This window comes from Harpia harpyja, chromosome 3 (assembly GCF_026419915.1).
Source record: "Harpia harpyja isolate bHarHar1 chromosome 3, bHarHar1 primary haplotype, whole genome shotgun sequence".
NCBI classification, from domain to species: Eukaryota; Metazoa; Chordata; class Aves; order Accipitriformes; family Accipitridae; genus Harpia; species Harpia harpyja.
The window spans coordinates 6,078,980-6,098,271 of NC_068942.1; the positions used below are offsets into that span (position 1 = coordinate 6,078,980).

Here is a 19,292-nt window from a genome sequence, read left to right on the forward strand (position 1 = left end):
ATTGTTACAGTGTGAGTCTAGGCTCACATGACCTTGACACGTCAATCATTATATGCTTTTATTCACAGGGCTTTTGATATGGTGGCTGAAAATGCATCTCTTTCTTTCCCTCTCTGTAGATGCTCAATAATGAGATGCTAAAATTCATGTTCCTTTATTACTTCATGTACCACTTAAAAAAAAAAAAAAAAAAAAAGGGTGAGGGGGGGAAAGCCCCCCAATCTGAACACCTTTTTTTGGATGTTGCTGTTGCTTTTACACAAATGCTAAGCAGTTCTATCTCCAATACTTTTGTTATTTGATTTCTTAAATGTCGATGAAATATAAATCTATGTCCTCCTATATCTGTCTATCAGAAACTTGTTAACTAGTAATGAATGTATTAGGATTCCTTTGGGTTTGTTTATTTAGGACTGCTATTATATATTTAAAGCAGTTTCTACAACATAAGTTCAGTATAGGTTTTAGTTTGGATGAAGTTGAGAGGAAAGCCATACTAGTATATAGAGTACTAAAACATACTGTATATTCAGAGAACGGTAAGATAATTCTAATTTTTTTAGAATTATTTCGGAGATGGGAGCTGGTGTTCCCCATCTCCTGTCCGTAATGGAGAAGAATTTGCCTGAATCCTCTTGTACCCCAGAACTGAATGGGATACTTTCCTTTCTGCCTGGTTTTTTCCTTCTCTTTTGTCTTTGTCCATTTCCTCTGTATTACCACTTTTGTTTCCATGTGCTCTTCTTTGCTTTTATAGGGTTCCATTTTTCAACCAATAATTATGCACAGTTGAAAAAGGTGACTTTTACTACTCATACAGATCAATTGTTAAAAACCCAGAATGTTTAGATTTTTCTCTTCTGTTCTTAATTTAATTGTACGAGTTAAGAACTGCCTGCTGTGTTACAGCTTCCACTCTTAATTTCTGTTATATATACATAGATGTGTATGTGTATGGGTTATGTACATTTGTTAATGAAAATTGTAATGTTAACTTCCTTTTCTTTTTGCTAAAGGAACGTGAAAAAAGAAAGCACGAAAGGATTCTTAGTGAAGAACTTGTTGCTGCTGTGACGTATCTCAACCAGTTTTTACCCCCAGAGCATGCAATTATATATATACCCTGGGATATGGCCAAATACACAAAAAGGTAGAAAAGATCCTTCTTTGTACTGGTGCTCTTAGCCACAATACAAATAACTGTGTGCTACTGAGTATGTTGCTTTCCAGTTGAATGTAGCTTAGGAATGATGGGAGAATTTTATTGAGATCTATGGACAGAATAAAACCTTAGCTTTTTTAAGGATTTTTAATGTTTTCTATGGTTTCTTACCAAAGTGGAGCAAGGCCTGAAAACTTTGTAATTCTCTGCAAAGGAAAATTTTAGAGAAAAGCCACAAAAAAGCCATCAACATTCACTTTTTATTTTTAATTAGTCAAAACATTGTATTCTGTCAGGTGTTCCATTTCAGTCATTGAATTTATTGAGTTACAAAATTTTGGAAAACAAGGGGTTTCATATCAATCAGTCTTTTCCATTTCCTCTTCCAAAAGAAAATGAGGGCATTAATTTCAATGTTACAAAACATTTAGATTATTAGAAGCATGCATCTTAGAAAGGCAAATATATTCTGTAACTTTTTATTATATAATTTTGGACAATGAAATGCTGTACTACGATCATGTGAAAAAGATGAATGTTTTCCTAAATGTAGAAATATTTACAAGGCATAAACATTTTAAATTACAGGTATAGACTGCTATTCTTAAGTAACACACAACTCGGTTGTAAAGTTCTCTGATCTGCATATGTCTACTGTATCTTATAATGCCAGAAATTCTAGACAAATGATAAGAATTGTTGGATCAAATTTCAGGTATCCGTTAATTTAGCAATCTGAGCAAAACAATGGAAAAACTGGTATGGTAAAAGGGCAGGAATATAATTAATGTTTGTCAATTAATTTTTTGTGAAAAAAGCTTTGGAAAACAATCCTTATTTGCTATTTGAGATTACAAGTTGGTTGATATGGTTGGTCATGTAGGTGTGAAACTGTTACTTTAAAGTTTAACATGGTTTCACACTACTTTTATTCTAAAATGGCATTGTGTACAGTTAGGTGTATATGCAATTGTGGTACAATTAAATAGCAAATCTCAAAATAAGGTTAGATTTCCTTTCAGAAGATATGCTAGATGCAAGTTCTTGGGTTTCATATGGAGTGATGCTGATGAATTTTAGTGGTCTGTCCTGTATGGGACAGATACCAGGTGATCAAAGCTTCTAGCTTTAAGCTTGAGGTATATTTATATACATATCCACCCTAGTACAGATATAAAAAATACCCGAGGGCTTTGAACAAGATTAATTATTTATACGAGCAAGAGATACTTAAGAATGGAAGATAATGTATATGCCTGCCTAAAGAATTGGCAGTTTCGGGAATACTGAGAATGTGTTTGCTTTAACATGTAGTTTTGAAGTAAGTTTGCTGGAAAGTAGTACTGGTGGAAATGTTCCAAAATATTGCTTCCATCTCAGTATAAGCAGTCTTTAAAAAATAAATATTTGTTTTTGTTACTTGAAATGTAAACACTGTCGTAAAAACTTTGAGAAGAAAATTATTACTAAACAGAAGTTAAAGTCCCCCACAATGAATGGATGAATGCCCTGATCTGAGCAGGAGGTGCGGGACATTATGAAGGCCACACATGGAAACAAATGGTGCTGAACAAAACAGCACTTTGCAAACAAAATGAGGGAATATGATTTAGCATAATCATATATCCTTCTCTGCCTCATTCTTATTTTGTGAATCACGGAAAGCCTGGTAGAGGAAAATTTGTATGATATAAAAGTCAAGGAGTTTTAGATTTTTGAAGTCTTCCATTTCTAGTTTATGTAATATGTTTTATTAAAAAGTAAACAAAATTGCTCACATAAGGTCAGTGTCTGTTTCCTAAGCCTGTAAAATGTAAGAAAACTATAGACAAAATTACTGTTGGATAAATAAAGCTGTGATGTGAGTCTTCCTTTAAATCATTTAAAGCCTTTCCAAGCAGTGAAAATTTTTTTAGTATTAATGTATCTTGACTGTGTAATTTTTTTTTTTCCTCTCCTCAGCAAACTTTGCAATGTCCTTGATAGACTGAATGTGATTGCAGAAAGTGTAGTAAAGAAGACTGGATTTTTTGTTAATCGACCTGATTCCTACTGCAGTATCTTGCGGCCAGATGAAAAGTACGTATAATTTAATTGGTGCGTAATGAATAACATCTATTCCTTGGAAAGTTGTCTGGAATTTCTATGTCTATTACATTATTTCTTATTTTAAGGCTTAAATTAATATGAAACAATATCACTTGTTAGTAAGTTATAGCTATAAGGATTGCAGTCAGAGGCACATGCTAAGGAATAGTAATACACTGAAAGAGTACAATTATGCTGCTGCTGTTCTACTTATAATGAATTCTTACTTCAAACCATTATTTGTAACTTTTAATCTGTGCCATGTGTGTTTACATAAAGTTGTTTGGGTTTGGTTTTTTTTTTTTTTTCCACCTTAACCAAAGGAATCCTAAATTTGGGGGTAAATTTAACAAAGCAGACAGCATTTGGAATTTAATAAGCGGCTTCTTTTGAGGCATACTAATAAGATAACTATCATGTAAATGTTACTGAGTCTGGTGTTTTCCAATGGATTTTATGGTATTCATACGTACAAGATTTAAAACATTTTTTTAAAATAGAAACTGTATCTGCTTAGGCTGCTGCAGAAGTACAGTGATTTAATCAGCTGAATTCTCTCAAGTCCCTGAAAATCCAGAAGTAAAATAAATTCCGCATTAGAAGTTCAATAACTTTTTGATTCAAGTCTTCATGTTAGGGATCTAATTCATCACTACTCAAATGGGCGTTCATATTTTACACAAAAAGCATCCTTGCCTTTTTAGGTTGTCTTCATTTAGAAGCAGTCTGAGCTAAAAATTTCATAGGCTCTTTTAGAGCTTTTCTCTGCCATGCAGTGGAGCGAACATGGCAACTGTAAACTAGCAGGAACAAGATCAATACATCCATGTAATGCTGTGTTCTGTAGAGATAGTCTGGTGAATCTCAAATGTAGTACATAGGCTTGCCATAGGAGTGCTCTGGTCAGGCTAGGTTGACCTAGCCCTACTAACTTGAAAATATTCAGTAGTTTATGGGTTACTTGCACTGAGCATAACTTCTCTACCTCAAAGTGTCATTAATTTCTGATTCATGTTCTTTGGCTGTGGAGTACAGTTAAGGCCTATACAGAATTGAAACACCTGGACAAAATGTATGTATGTATGTATCCAGCATGTATACCTAGAATCAGTATGAGGGGGAGATTTAAATCAAACAAACAGCTTGTGCTACGGCGTATGTTATGCCTTTACCTTCCAGTTGTTGGCATTGTACCTGCTTCAATTTTTGTGCACTCAAGACCCAATCTAGCAACACTTGTGTTGCTCATACTCTGTTTTATGGGGAGCAAAGGAAATATGGCTTTGGAATATTTCTACTTCAAGACTAGATTTTTTTTTTTTTTTTTTCAACGTAGTTTAAATACAACATCTTACTGCTGCATAGAGCTTTCACTGCTTTCTGCTATTCAGGGATATCAATTTTGCTTTGTGGCATGTTTTTAATTGTCATCCTTTTTCACTGGGCAGGTCAATACATGGTATGACCTGTTATTTTTTTTAAATGATTTGTAGGTCATTCTGTTTTGTTTCTTTTTCAGGTGGAATGAACTGGGAGGTTATGTTGTTTCCACTGGTCGCTTGCAGGTACTAAAATATACTTTATTAATTCATAGTTATAGTGATGTAGATTAGCACTCCCAAAGCACCAGTGAACAATTTCACTTAAATACCTGATTGGTGATTCACAAGAGTGCTCTTAAATTAATATTTATAATAAACAGCATTATTGCTGTCCAACCCAGAAGCCCAATGGGGAAATAGGGCTTAAAATTCTTGCGTGGTACCACAAAACTTTATGCTGTTGGAGTTGTATTTTTGCTGGAGGTAGTCTGAGAAATGCTCATATTTTAAACTAGTTTCCATTACTATTTAGTCTGTAGTGTTACCAATGCAGTGAAAGTTAAACTAGCAGCATTTTAGCAAACTGCATAATATAATGTTATACAGAAGAGGTGAGGAATAAGCATACTGAAGCCTGGTGACATATTCATACATGTGAAAATGGGTTATTAAAAGCATTTTCACCAGTGCTGAATATTCTGTACACTGTTACAATTTCCATCACTAAAGGATAAACTAGAAACGCTGCTTTCTTTAAGGACAGAAGAGTGCTGACTAAACTGTAAACCATACAGTACCAGATTTATACCTGAATGTTATGATTATATACTCTGAACACAGGGCATATTCTTAAGAAGCACTAGTTGCTTTTGACTTGCCATTCATGTAAGTTAGAAAGCATGTGACCGTTCCTTTACTAGCTGATCACTGGGATATGTTTGCTGAGGGCAGATAAACAGCAGAGTAGATAGAATTTGATCTGTTTTAAAATAAAACGTATCAATGCTAGTTAAAATTTTAATTTTTTTTAAATGTTAGTCTTACAGGTTTACCTGTATTAGGGGAATGATTATTTTATCTATCTTTCAACTTTAATTATTTGAGGTAGTCACCATTGGCATACATGTAAGCATTTGGATCACAGTTCATCTCGGAATAGACATCTTGTGAGTCACACCCAAAAAGTGCTTCTTTATTAAGGCAATGAAAGGTTAATTGACTAGCTTGGATGTAGCCATATATATCTGAGCAGAAGAATCCCCTGTGCTGTTACATTAAAATATGTTTCTTGTAGCTGTTCATATTGTAAAATAACTTTGCGTGCATTATGGATTTGAGGAACGGTGGTGCAAGCAGCATAAAAGAATATGTGCATGACTGACCTTCAGCAAAATGTTCATGTGTGTTGTTCCAGATAAGGAAAGCTTAAAATATAAGCACCATCACAGTAGAACCAGAGCAAGTTAGAAGCGTGCTTCATTTTTTGCAGTAGTTACAGCATACTTGAAAATAAGACTTTCTTCACTGAAATAAAACATAGCTTTTATTTTTAAGGTAAATCTTTAGGGTTGTTTGAGTTGAAGGAGAGATGCAGTTTGTATCATGATAGAAGCAAGAATATTTTGAAAGTGGGCATTACAACAGTCTGATGCAGCTTGCTAGAGATGAATTGCTTTTTAACACATTTTTAGAAATGTCTTTCCTCAAACTTTTGTGAACTGACATAATTTGAGATTTGACAAGTCTTGGATAGTAGGGGAAAAAAGTAATAATCGTGAGTGTAGTAATTTGTTAATTAAGAAAAATCTCTTACTTGGATTGCTTTACCAGACTGGAGTTCTCCGAACCAATTGTGTGGACTGTTTAGATCGCACTAACACAGCCCAATTTATGGTGGGAAAATGTGCTTTGGCATACCAGCTCTATTCATTGGGATTGATTGATAAACCAAATTTACAATTTGATACGGATGCTGTTAGGTAAGATATGTTAATAAAGTGTGTCATGGTTTTATTTTTTAATTTTGTGTCAAGAGATTTGGGAAAATTATGTGTATGTAGAAGAAAAGTGCAATTCTTTCTGTTTGAATGATTTAACAATATTTATTCATCCAAGTTTAAAAAAATCTTCCATACTTTAAATCTTCCTGAGAAAATCCAGTCACGCTGAAAATTTGCTCTTCTGGACAAGTATGTTAATCAGGCTTCTTATGAGATAACTGCTTGACTTCGTTCTCTTTATATGCCTAAACGTTAAGCTAAGAGTTTTCCTTTTAAATAAATGTAAAAAAACCCCCACCCCAGTCTTTTACACTTACTTCAGTTGCTTGAGGCAAAATGCTGACAAAAAATGAAATAAGTACATGCTTTTATGGAGAACGCCAAACTGACATTTGTATAGAAGTACATCTTACCTTGCTATTTCCTACTTTTCCTTTGGAAAAATTTTGTGCTTTTTGATTTATTTAAGAAAAGTTTTCAGCAAAGTTGTTCTCTCAGATCAAGTATCAATGATATGTATTCAGGCATCCTCAAACCATTTGAGAAAACCCAGCATTTAAATTGAAATGTTCTGGGGGAACTAAGCTGCTTAACTTGTGAATATGCTTCAGAAATTAATGTAAGAGTCCTTGAGGTGATGTTGTTTTATTCCTTAAAGCTGTTGTCATGACTGTAAAACTTATGGCTTCATTGCTGGTTTTGGCTCGTTGTTTGATAGTTTTAGAACGTGGAGATGTAACTCATATTTCAGAAAAGACAAAAGTACTCAGTCTCCCCTCCCCTTTACTAGAGACATATCTTCAGCTCCTCTTCTTTCTCCCATTAGCTCCCAGCACTTGCCTGGTGCCAGGAGCTGGTATGTGCCACAGAAACAACCTCACTTGCAGCATGTTGGCTCACTGTGCAAGCGGTGGGTCCTGGCCCCTGCCTGATGGCCGGGGAGAGCACCCGCTGGCTGGCTTCCTCAGTGTGCTAGCAATGCCTCTCATCCACCATGCCCCAGCTGCTAGGTGCTGCACGTTTGCATCTGGGAACAAACAATTGCTGCTGCAAATACCAGTTGCTGTGCAGCCTCCTGGGGACTCAGCAATCAGGACTCTTGGGTTGTAACTAGAGGGGATCAGGAGGTGGACAGGTCTCTTGTATCTACTCTCTGTGGTATCCTCTACAGCTACCACTTACTCAGCACCTCAGGCTGCATTTTGCTATCGTTCCTTAAGCTTCACTACCTCCCTGCTTCCCATTCCTGTTTTGAGAGCCCAAATTTCTTCTGTTGCTTCCTGCTGCAATAGTCCCATGTTTCCTGTCTATCTTCTCTCCCTCCTGTTTCCTCTCTATGCCCCAACCACCCAAATTTCCATCTCTTATCATCATCTCTTAAGATTATAGTCGTTGCTTTGTCTCTGATTTTCCTGATACCTTATTTCTCATTATCTCTCTGAAATGTAGCTATTAGCCTGGCATAAAAGGTTACTGTTATCTGGCCACATTTGACTTACTTTTTTCTTCTCCATTGCACTAGATGTATGCCTGTCTGAAACAGATTTTGTCATCTGTTAAGACTTGTTTCTGAATTACTGTATTCAGAATAATTGAAAAATCCTGCTCCGTAATGCAACAAATTCTGAAGACAGGCATGTGCTATATTGTCTCTCCATTGTACAGTCTTTCACTTTGACCTCCTGCATTCTTGTTCCCTGCATTGTCTCGCATCGAGTATCTGCTTTCTCTGTATTCTGCTTCTTCATTTACACTCTTCTAACCGGTCAAAGAGGGTAATCCATAGTGATCTGTCTTCCTTAATTTAGCTAACATGTCTGAAAAACTAACTTCTTTTCATCACGTTCTTTGACTGTCCTTATAATTCTGATTTTTCTCATATGGTCTCACTGGCTGGCTACAATCCAGAATTTCTGTTGAACTAGATTTCTGAAGTCAGCATTTTATTTCAGTTGGCCATACTGAGGGATAAAGAAACCATACAACTTCAACAGTCCGATTTTGTGTCTAGCAAGATTAATCTTAATGACTTTGTTGCACAAGACCATTTCTGCAAGCTATATTTCTTAGTGATTCCTTTAGTGTAATTGTTGTCCTATCTAGGAAATTTCTTAGACAAAGTGTACCTTAGCAGCTTATTTTATCATATGTAGTTAAGTTTTCTCTCTACAGAAGACTAGTCTTTGTTTGACTGCAGGCTTAATATTTTGAGGCTGTGTAAGGGTAATTTAATTCTACAAGTCCTTTCCAAATCAAGTGGATCAACATCCTTAATGAATTTACAGTTGTCTGGTTTCTGTGAACCTTTACTGCAAGGTCATTGGAACTCTGTTCATCAGTCCCCCATGGCTGACTGGGAAATTTTTGAGAGGTATCATCCTTTTACCTGCCAGTTTTTGCCTTCAACCAGTTTTTTAGCTTTAGTTGACCAGCATTGCTGTCTTTCCCCGTATTTAAAAAAAAAAAAAAAATATCCAAAAAAACCCCCCCAAACCAAACCAACCAACTACCAAACCCAAAGAAACAAACAGGAGATTCTTACACATGACATACATGATATCATGAGCTCTGAACAATTTGTGTGGAGGCAAGTGGGGTTTGGTTTGTTTCTTTTGTTGTGGGTTTTGGGGGGGGGGTGTTAAGTTAATAAGCAGATGTTTCCTCCTAATTGATCTTTTTGTACTTGACCTTGGGCAGAAGATTTGCTGGACAGCTCTTTTGTTTTTACAGAAATTGATTTGCTGCTCAGATAAGTGTTCTTCATCCAGAACCTTTTGAGGGGGACTTCAGTCAGATGGTTGCTGGGTTACTTATGCAGTACTGTCCCCTTTTTGGAAACTTTCTTAAGGGAATGCTATTGTTGTTTTGTTTTGTTGGGGTTTTGTTGTTGTCATTTTGTTTTGTTTGTTTCTACCCTCCTTTCCACTTCTTAAGGACTTCTTTCTTGTCAGGTATTACAGTGTGTCACATGCAGATGCCTGAGTTACTGTGTCTTGCTATACTGATGTGAAATATGTTTCTACAGGTTTGGTGGCTGGCTTTTTGGTTTTTTGTTTTGTTCTGTTTTGGTTTTTGCCTCTTAAACTTTCAGCTTCTTTTAGCAAGATGTCATCCTTGTCGTTGTCTTGTTCAAGCAAGGCCACAGTCTCCATTTCTGAAAAGTACTTTTCAATCTGTTATCTTTTAGATTGGGTGTCATCTCCTTAGGATAGCCTTGTTTTCTGAGACTGTTGTCTTGTTTTTGTCATTGATGGGGAGCTTCTTGATAATTTTTGCTATTTGGACTGCTCTCAGTTTGGAGGCTGTCAACTTCTTGATGCTATAGGACTGTGTTTCTTTTAGCCGGCTCTCCTTGTTCATCTTAGCAGCCAACTCTTTCTACCTTCTTCTTGCATCATGTTTTTCCAGCTCAAGCAAATGGTATCTGACTGCCATTCACATTTCTTACGAGCCATGTTTATTTTGTTTGTACCTTTGAGCCATCATTATTGTAACTAGGGAGATTTTTGGAAAGTAATGCTAATTTCATTCCCAGTGGACTTGATCGAAAACATAGCCTTGAGATATTGATGTGTTCTGTCCCATTTAGTGTATTTAAAATACCTTAGTTTGTGAAGGTATATGATTTGTTTTCTCCCCACAGACTAGTAGGACATGTTAATCTTCTCCCTGAATCTACAGAAGTGCATATTCTTTAGTGTGAATGCATTCTGATATATTATAAATTAGTGAAAATCTTATAGTCTAACCCTTCTTAGTAATTATTATATCTGAATAAAATTTCCACATATTTATCTGAATAGAGAATAGAGACATAGCTTTTAATTTGTAAGTTCTTTGTAAGTTAATAGCATGTTTTAATGAAATACTTGTTTTTGTAAACTGGCGTAGGAACTTAGGAGAAGAAGATTTATTGCTTGTTAAACAGAAAGACTTTATTATTACAATACTTTATTATTTTTCTCTTAAAAAACTCTTTTCTGTGGTTTGATGACACATTTTGCTTTTCCTTCAGATTATTTGAAGAATTATATGAAGATCATGGAGACACTCTTTCTCTGCAATACGGAGGTTCTCAGCTTGTCCACAGAGTAAAAACCTATAGAAAGATAGCTCCATGGACTCAGCATTCCAAAGATATTATGCAAACACTCTCAAGATACTATAGTAATGCTTTCTCAGGTAAATTTTATTTTAAGTGCTTTCTTTTAAGCCATTATTTAAAAAGCATCTTACTTGTGATGTTTCAATAATCCATACTATGATCTTACGACAGAGATCCTCTCTACTGTAATTTCCAAATAATTCAGTAAAATCTGATGGATGTCAAATGGGTATTCTGATTTGATGAAGTATTTATATCCTATTCAAATGCATGTTGTAGCATGCGGCCTTATTTGATAAAAGTTAGTGAACTGATGTGAGAAGTATTTAGAAAATGTACACATGTAGCACTGAAACTGCCAGTGACATTTGTAGATCAATAGAGAAGCAGATAGCTGTTATAGAGCTTTTAAAATGATGGACAGAATGTCTTCAACACATATAAGGAAACTGGTAAATCTAAATCTAAACATGAGTAGAAGGCTTCAAGTGGAGTATTTCTTGTGATGTTTTTGGGGTCTTCAAACAAAAAGCAAGCTTGGATGCACATAATTGTTTTGTATGAATAGAAGCTACTAACTGTTGAATTTGTGGTCAAAAAGACAAAATTAAATTAAAAAAGCAAGGTCCACCAAGTAAATAAGCTATTTTTTGAGTTAAATGAGTCGTAAAATATTAGCTTACTCCCTTACTAGCTTGTAACAGTCACTGATACTGTTCTACTTTGTTCTGGACAATATTGCCAAGAGAAGACCTCTTTGAAAAATGCTGAGCCATTACTTACGCAAAATAACAGAAACAGAAAATGCTTAGTGTTTTTAGAAGTCATGAGAAAGATCTAAAAGAATGATCAAAGGACAGTCTAAAACATGTCAGGATGACAAACATTGAGTGTTGCTGTGTTCTAAATATTGTGTCTGTCCTCTATTACTCTTTTTCACAAAAGCTGCATAGCCAGGGAAGGAAGTAGCTGCTTTTTTTTCCTAGTAGACTGCAATTATTAAGAAACTATGAACTTTAAAACAGTGAGTTGGAAAGGGGCTAGAAATACTTAAGTAATCTCTGGTTTCTTTAACTGAAGTTATTGCTTTTGTTAGTGGCAGTTCTGTGCATGTAAAATGTGAGAGCACAGCATTTTAAGTACTGTTTCTGAATGTAATTCATGTAATTGTGTATCACGTTTGCCCAAATTAAAGGAGAAATGGAGAGCTTGTTTATTTCAGTGATACAGTCTCTTATTGTTTGCAGTAGCAATAAGGTATGGCTTCATCAATTCTTATGAGCAAAAGGAAGCACACTTGCAGTATCACTTGTACTGATAAGTACAAGATGGAACAAATCTCTGAAGCTGTTCGCCTTTATGCCAGCTGCTTAAATGGTTAGGTGGAAGCTTGAGCAAATTTCTAGATCCACATTTGGCGTTGTGGCCTGCTTGCAAGGATAGTCACGATACGCATGTGTTTCGGTCATAAAAGAATTTGTTCTGAAAAAGATGTTGCAGAAAGAATACAGAATGAAAAACATCCCTCTTGTCACCTGGGCGAACTTGTAGCTGAGTACATAAACAGATGTTAGTCTTTACTGAAGTCAATATGAAAAATGAAACCTTCATAAAGGTGCCGCACTCTTTCCCCAATTTACTTATGGTTTTGGTATTTGATCCCATTTGAGCCAAGTATTTTTGGTGCTTTATACATTCAGTGTGTTTGAAGATGGCATTGTTGAAACATAACATTCAATGTTGTATTTACTGCATTTTTAATATGACATTTTAAAAGATTAATTTCAGTGAAATTTAAAGGTTCATTGTCCAACACTGCCTATTATCTGCAAGCCTGTTAATGTGAGACAATGAGAGATCTTTTTATTCTTGAAGTTTTCTCAGAAAGCAGAGATGAAGCATTTTTAGAACAAGATTCTGATTTGCTATACTGCACTTATTACTGTTATATCCATCACATATCCTTTAAAATACAAGTAAAAATCTGAGGGCTAGCCAGTTCATGAGCCATCATTTCCTTGTGTTTCTGATCTGAGAAACTTGTTTTTAATGCTTGTGAATTTTATGTACCAGTAGTAAACAGACTCAGAAAATTTTAGTGATTTGCTTGAAGTCATACAGTGTATCAAATTCAGAACAAGATTACAAGTGGCCTGCTAACAGTGCCTCCTAAATAAATCACTTAGCCACACTTGTTCTGTTTGTCTGTCTTAAAAAAATACATGATTCTAAAAGTAATTTATGCTTTTAAGAAAATGGTTTCATCTGTTGACCTCAAAGCTCTTGGGATAATCACTATTAATTAAGCTGTACAGATGAGAAGAAGACATGTATTGGTTAAGTGACTTGCCTGGAGATACTAATCCAGTAGATGAGACTTGGACTTGTGAGAAAGATAACATTGAATGCAGTTTCACCCTAGTTCGTGACATGTGGCTTAGCTTTTCTATGGATTTTCTGTACCTATAAATTTATAGTATGTTGCTTATATAATAGAAGAGTGAAGAATTAAAAAAATATTCTCAGGATCAAGTTAGTGACTGAAGCTTAGAAGAAAACCAAGGTTTCCTCCTAAAAACATGGGACAATTAATTTTATGGTAACTTGAAAACATCTTACAGGTTTAGGCAAAAATTTTGACTTTTTTCATATATGCTTTTAATTCTAGCATTTGAAAGAAGTAGAGGGTGCAATGTAGTTTGGGAATTCAACTGTTTGAAGTACCCCGGTTATAAGCAAGTGAGTTGTATCAGAAAAAAGAACATTATCCATCTAAGAATTAGGTGTTCCTTCAACACCCTCTCTGGCAGGCATTCTGATTAGTTGAATTCTAACATTTTTCTTTTATTTGTGATTGTCAGAGAAATTAGGAAATGGTATTCCAAATAATATTCTTCTAGCTTTTATGCATTTTTAGAAAGTAATGTGACGTTGCAGACTTCAGTGCTAGAGTTGCAACATGCTTAATAAGCTTCTGGAATCTGGAGTAATCTATTTATCCACAAACAGGACTGGACATAGTAAACTACCTTGTAGTGTTGTATGAAAGTAAACTTAATTACTATAACCTTTTAGTCATGGGATGTTATAGTCCCAATTGTGTTGAATCTCTCATGATTTAGTAATTTGTCATGTAGTGCAGTTGCAAACTCAGATTGAGAGCAGTAGATTATTTTAGGCTAATTCAATTAAATGGCCCCTTCAGTTCCTGTTTTCTCAAATGGTCTTAAAAATGTGCTAGTATACACGTACATTGCAGTATCTTTTGAAAAATCGGTGCAGTCTTTCTACTTGCTTGTACATAATTACAACATTCGGTGCTAACAATGAAGGGAGAAGACCTGTTTGCTCTTTTGTCTGTGCTCCACAGTGCATTGACACATTCATATTTATTTATTTTTGAAGAGAGATTATTTTTTTTCTATCTAGATAAGAAAATTGATCTGAAAAGCTCAATTCCTGTTTTCTGTGGCCAGTGTTTCAAAGACAAAATCTTTTGTTATTTTTATTCGAAACTAAGTCATAATATTGTTCAACCCTTAAGGTAAGGCGTGGGGAGTTTTTGTCACCTTTCAAATTAATTATCTACTTCCCCAGTCACGTATATGTTTGTGCCTGCTTGAAGACGTATGCACAAAGGATCTTTAATGTTATGGTTTTTTACCTACTTTTAAATTACAAGTTGAGAAGACAGACAGTAGAAGGACATTTCCTGATAAATGTCCTGTATTTCTGTTAAGTTTAAAACACAAGTGCACAATTGAAACAATAAATGCAAGAGAGCTTGAGTCGTTTTGCAGTGTAACATTTAACAGCAGTCATTTTTTAGCTGTGGAAGAAAGGTAAGAATGCTTTAATGAACTGCTGCTATAGAACATTTCAGACAATGAATTGGTTAATTCAGTTGGTATGAGTTTAAATTCAAGCTGTTTTTCACAGAACAGATTTCATTTAGTTTTATTTCATTTTAGCATCTGTCATATAAGTAGTGACATAGTTTAACTGAATTATCTTGTTTTACTCTAATTGTTTTACAATTATTTAATTAACAATTTCAGTATACCTTCTGTTCCTGGCAGGTGAAACAATGGTAAGTGGACAAAGGAGGCTCATCTCTGCTTTTAGCTTTCAGAAATTACCACCAATTTTTGCTCACGTTAAGTAATTTTGTCTTTAGGGCTCCTCCAGTTTCTATGCTTAAAGTAGAGAGCTTTCTTGGGTTTTGTTCAGCACTTTCTTTAAACCACTAACTAACTAACTTGATCAGGAAGAAAGAATACATGTTATTGCTTGTGACTTTTCCTTTCTTTTTAATTCTCAGCATCCTCAACGAGGTTTCTTTTGTTTATTTTTTTTTCAGACCTTTTTGCTGAGTTTTGCATAGCTTTCTTGCACTGTTCCTGGCCTTCCTCATTGTCTCCTTATGTCTTGGTTAAACTGTGACACTATTTTGCAGAAACAATATGGCCTGCAAATCATAAGGACCTACACTGAGTATTACTGTGTAGAAGAGTTAATCTTTGTAAGTTGATACTCTTAAGAAAAATGGGAAAGTAAGGAGCAAGAAAGAAGGTAAAATAAGTATAATTTTGGAAGAGTGCTCTCAAGGGACAGTAAAAGTATCTGGAGGGAGTATGAGTGGACAGAAAAAGAAGAAAAAAGCCGGATTCCAGATGAAAGGCCCTCTAAGTAGGGAAGGAGAGCCAAGCAACATCAAGAGGTTTCCTCTCTCGTCCCCCCCTCTCTCGTCCCGTCCCCCCTTTCCCTTGCCCTGTTATACCATGTGACTTTATACAGAAGATCCCACTTCCAAATACTGACCTCTGCATATACACACTTCTGTAAAGTACTGTACTTTTCTGTAATCCTATTGTCACCAAATTTCTACATAGCACTTCATTTGTCAGCTGCTTGTGTGCCTTAATTCCCTGTAAAAAATATTGCATGTTGCACAGAGGGAAGACATGTTTGAATTCCGGGGAGAAGGAGATATTGACTGAAACTTTGGTGGTGGCCAGGAATCAACTTTGTCCTTGCCGTCATACCACCGCTTTGTGAATTCTGCCTATTTTTTTAACTGCTTTCTGGTATACTGAGACTTCAGTTTGTCTTTTTGATGCAGTGTGTTGCTAAAGGGATACTCAACTCTCATAATGCTCTTTTTGAAATGTGGAGAGAACTGAAGGAGTAACACTATCTATTGAACTCATCTGAACTATTCCTTGTCTGGTGATTACTGAAGTGCAAACAAGAGTGGATACGAGAGCTTTCCAAATACCAATTTCTCAGGGCACAAATAGAGTTCAGTTCTCGACATATTTCCCCATATCTGAAGATCCTTTGCGTGTAAGCTGCCTTCTGCTCCTACAAGTCTGCTTGCAAAGCCGTCTTTATCACAGTTCACCATCCCCAAGCCCTCATTTGACTCCAGCTTTTTCTTCGTATCTGTTGTAACTCATTCTATCTGCAGCTAGGTAGCAAGAGAGATTTTAAAGATGTAAGTGAACAACATTTCTTGTCATGCTTCATGTACAGTGGTATGTAACTACTGGATTTTAGCACTTGCCCTATTTAGTTTGGTGAAGCTTAGAATATGGTAAGAGAAATTGATGATTTAAACTGATAGGAGAAAACATCCAAATTATTAAAAGGTGTCTGTGAAGTTTAATCATTTTACTGACTATGTTTTGGCTAGAAAAACCCAAAGAATTCATAATTTGTGTGTTACATGGGAAACTTGTGTATTGTATGGATACTGTTTAATTTAATTAAATCATTCATCGTGATATGTCAGATTCCCTGAAACATGCATAAATACATGCACATGCTTCATGCATACACATACATGCAGAGGTGCGAGATGGAGCTGCAGCATGAGGTCTTACTTCTGCAAAGCCTTTAAGCAGAGCTTCTGCCTCAGCTCCTGTGAGAGAAGCCAAGGAAAGAGGCAGTGCTGGTACCAGTCCCATGTGCACTGCAGTGTGGCAGAAGGTCAGGTCTAAATGAAGTTTCATTACGGTGGTTGAAACCCAGAGGTCCCTGTAGAAGTCATAGGACATACACACTCTGTCTGTGAGGAGCAAACATAACAAACAAGCAAATGTCTGAATGGGCTTGAGCTCTGCAATGTTCCTGGTGTTAAGTGTACCTCTTGTCTAACAGATGCAGACAGGCAAGATTCTATCAATCTCTTTCTGGGAGTATTCAAGCCTACAGAAGGAAAACCTCATCTCTGGGAACTTCCCACTGATTTTTATTTGCATCACAAGAACACCCTCAGTCTGTCACAGACCAGGCGAAGGTATTTTGCTGTTATGTTTTGTTTGTTTGGTGTTGCTCTAATAAATATAAAAAACCCCATGTTGTTAACCAAATTATTTGGTCAGCCTGTCAAAAGCTTGCTTACTGTTTTTTAAGTTTTTACAAAAACTTAACACCCACCCACCCCCCACCCCCAACCTTCAAGAGATTACCAAAAATGTTGGATGTTGGTGTTTTGAACAATTTGCTTTAGTACGTTATTTTCCTGTTGTACTAAAAAAAGAAATTTCACTTCATATGAAATTCTATCCTGCAATGTGAAATGCTTTACTATTTTACTGAAGTACAGCTACCACTGTCTAATCAAGCAATACACAGGTGCATTTTTGATGGTCAGATTTATTAAGTTGTGGTATTTGAGGTTAGGTGATGAGGATAATATTTGTTTAATTTTTTTGTGTAATGCACTTAGTCTGCAGCTGTGCATACCAAGAAGCCCATGATTTTCTACCTTCCTTTCAGCCATGTCTAGTCTGTTTTGAAGACTATTTTTCTTCATTTGCATTCTATTGTAGTTGCACAGCAATATGCAGAAGTAATAGAGCTTAAAGTGTAAAATTTTTAAAGTAATTGTAGAGTGCTTCACAATGTAGAATGGTTTTGTTAAGGATTATAAATACTGCGTTTTTAAAAAAAAAATCCATTTTAATAAGGACAGTAGTAGACTTGTTAACTAAATCATCTTTTAGGAATTTCACTGTTTGTATCTTTGCTCATTCAGTGAGTCTTAAAGCTCTGTATCAAAAATGGTAGATCTGAATTAGATTTTTGTCTGGGGAAAATTGCAAGTGTTTCAACAGTGCATTCAATCCCTGTTGGCTGCTTATTCCATTAACCCATCGTGCCAGCTGGCACATGATATGACTGATTCTAAATTTCAATCCTTTTGTCTCCTGATGCTAGCTCGTATCAGTCGTGCAACCAAGTGCTATTTCAGGCACACAGGAAACATGCAACATTACTTTTATTGCTTACTGGTTCTGAGCATTATTGTATGTCAAAAATGAATTCAGCTGATATATTGCAAATATACAAATGTCCTAGTCACCCTTTCATGTGTTACTCTGTTAAACAACTGTCTCTTACTTGTCACAGATACTGTTCCTAAATGAGGTGGAACATTTAAAAAAAAAATTGTTGGTATTCTTGATTCACTTGTTAATTAAGTCTTACCTTTCATTCTGCCAAAATTTCTTCTGAGCACTTATACAACCAAGATGTTTTCTCCTGTGAACAGAATGACACCTCCATGTAATACATAGTTAGGTGAAAAAAGCTCTTCCAACTAATTTTTTGTTTCTGCCAAACTATTAGACAAGTTCTTCATAAAACTTCTTCCTGCCTCTCTGTGCAGTACCTCTTTTGGATTCCTTGGGCACAGCAGCAAAGGAAATAATGAAAAGTCATAATGAAATCAAGGATATAGGAAGAGAAGGAAGATGTCGTTTCCGGTCATTGAAACTTGTTTTGACTGTGTGCTTTTCCTATGTTGTATTTGCCTCTCCATCAGAAAGAAGAGATTTCATAATGAGTTTTATATATTACTCTTATGTAATTTGTGATTCACATGAAAGGACAGTGAGCACGGGAAAAGGAGACTTTCTGTTGCCATATTACTTATCAGTTATTGAAGCAGCAAAACTGGATATGTCTGCATAGTTTCTGAAGGCGCTGGAGAAGATGGCTTGTTAGCATGGCCTGAGACAGTACTCAAGAAGACACGGGACTGTCAGGCATAACTCATTCCTTTCTGTTAGGACATACACAGTTCTTGGAATTGAACTGTGTTGCCATGCCTGTTCTACACCGTTTGCTAAGTCCCACTAACAATTCTCTCTCTGGGCATGGGAATACACCCATTGTTTTTGCTCCAGGTGGCTACATTGACATGAGTAGGAGATAACCACGTTAATACTCTGATTACAGCCCTTACAGTATGGTGAATACACACATATTTGAAATAAAAATCAATGAAGATAAATGTCTTTTCATCCTAAGTAATGAAATAGAAGAAACTATCAGAATAATTTAGAGAAGAAATTAAAGTATATTTGAGAAGAGAAAAATATGTAAACATGAATGAAAGATAAAATGTGCTTTATTTTATGAATGTTGCTTGACTTCCTTTGTTGTTTTTCAGAAATCCTGAATAAGCTTCCAGCAGGGCCTGGTTCTTGCTGTTAGCTATGCCAACATACAGTTCTCAGACTCAGGACAGCTATCACATCAAAATGTATTTCTATGTGTAGAAGTCAGCTGCTGTGACAATCTTCCAATTTTATTATCATTGACCT

At 35.7% G+C, this 19,292-nt stretch overlaps 1 protein-coding gene across 2 annotated transcripts in view; it reads left to right on the forward strand.

The window, feature by feature from the left end:
• The window catches only part of FIG4 (FIG4 phosphoinositide 5-phosphatase), a 75,062-nt gene that overhangs the window by 27,476 nt on the left and 28,294 nt on the right, over positions 1-19,292 (forward strand). For both annotated transcript variants that reach the window (XR_008234270.1, XM_052781246.1), the window contains exons 11-16: positions 1,017-1,150; positions 3,125-3,241; positions 4,770-4,815; positions 6,403-6,551; positions 10,588-10,754; positions 16,840-16,978. Coding sequence is in view for 1 of the 2 variants with exons in the window: in XM_052781246.1 (XP_052637206.1) it covers positions 1,017-1,150; positions 3,125-3,241; positions 4,770-4,815; positions 6,403-6,551; positions 10,588-10,754; positions 16,840-16,978 (752 nt within the window). In the remaining variant the exon portion in view is untranslated. The remainder of the gene's footprint in view (positions 1-1,016; positions 1,151-3,124; positions 3,242-4,769; positions 4,816-6,402; positions 6,552-10,587; positions 10,755-16,839; positions 16,979-19,292) is intronic.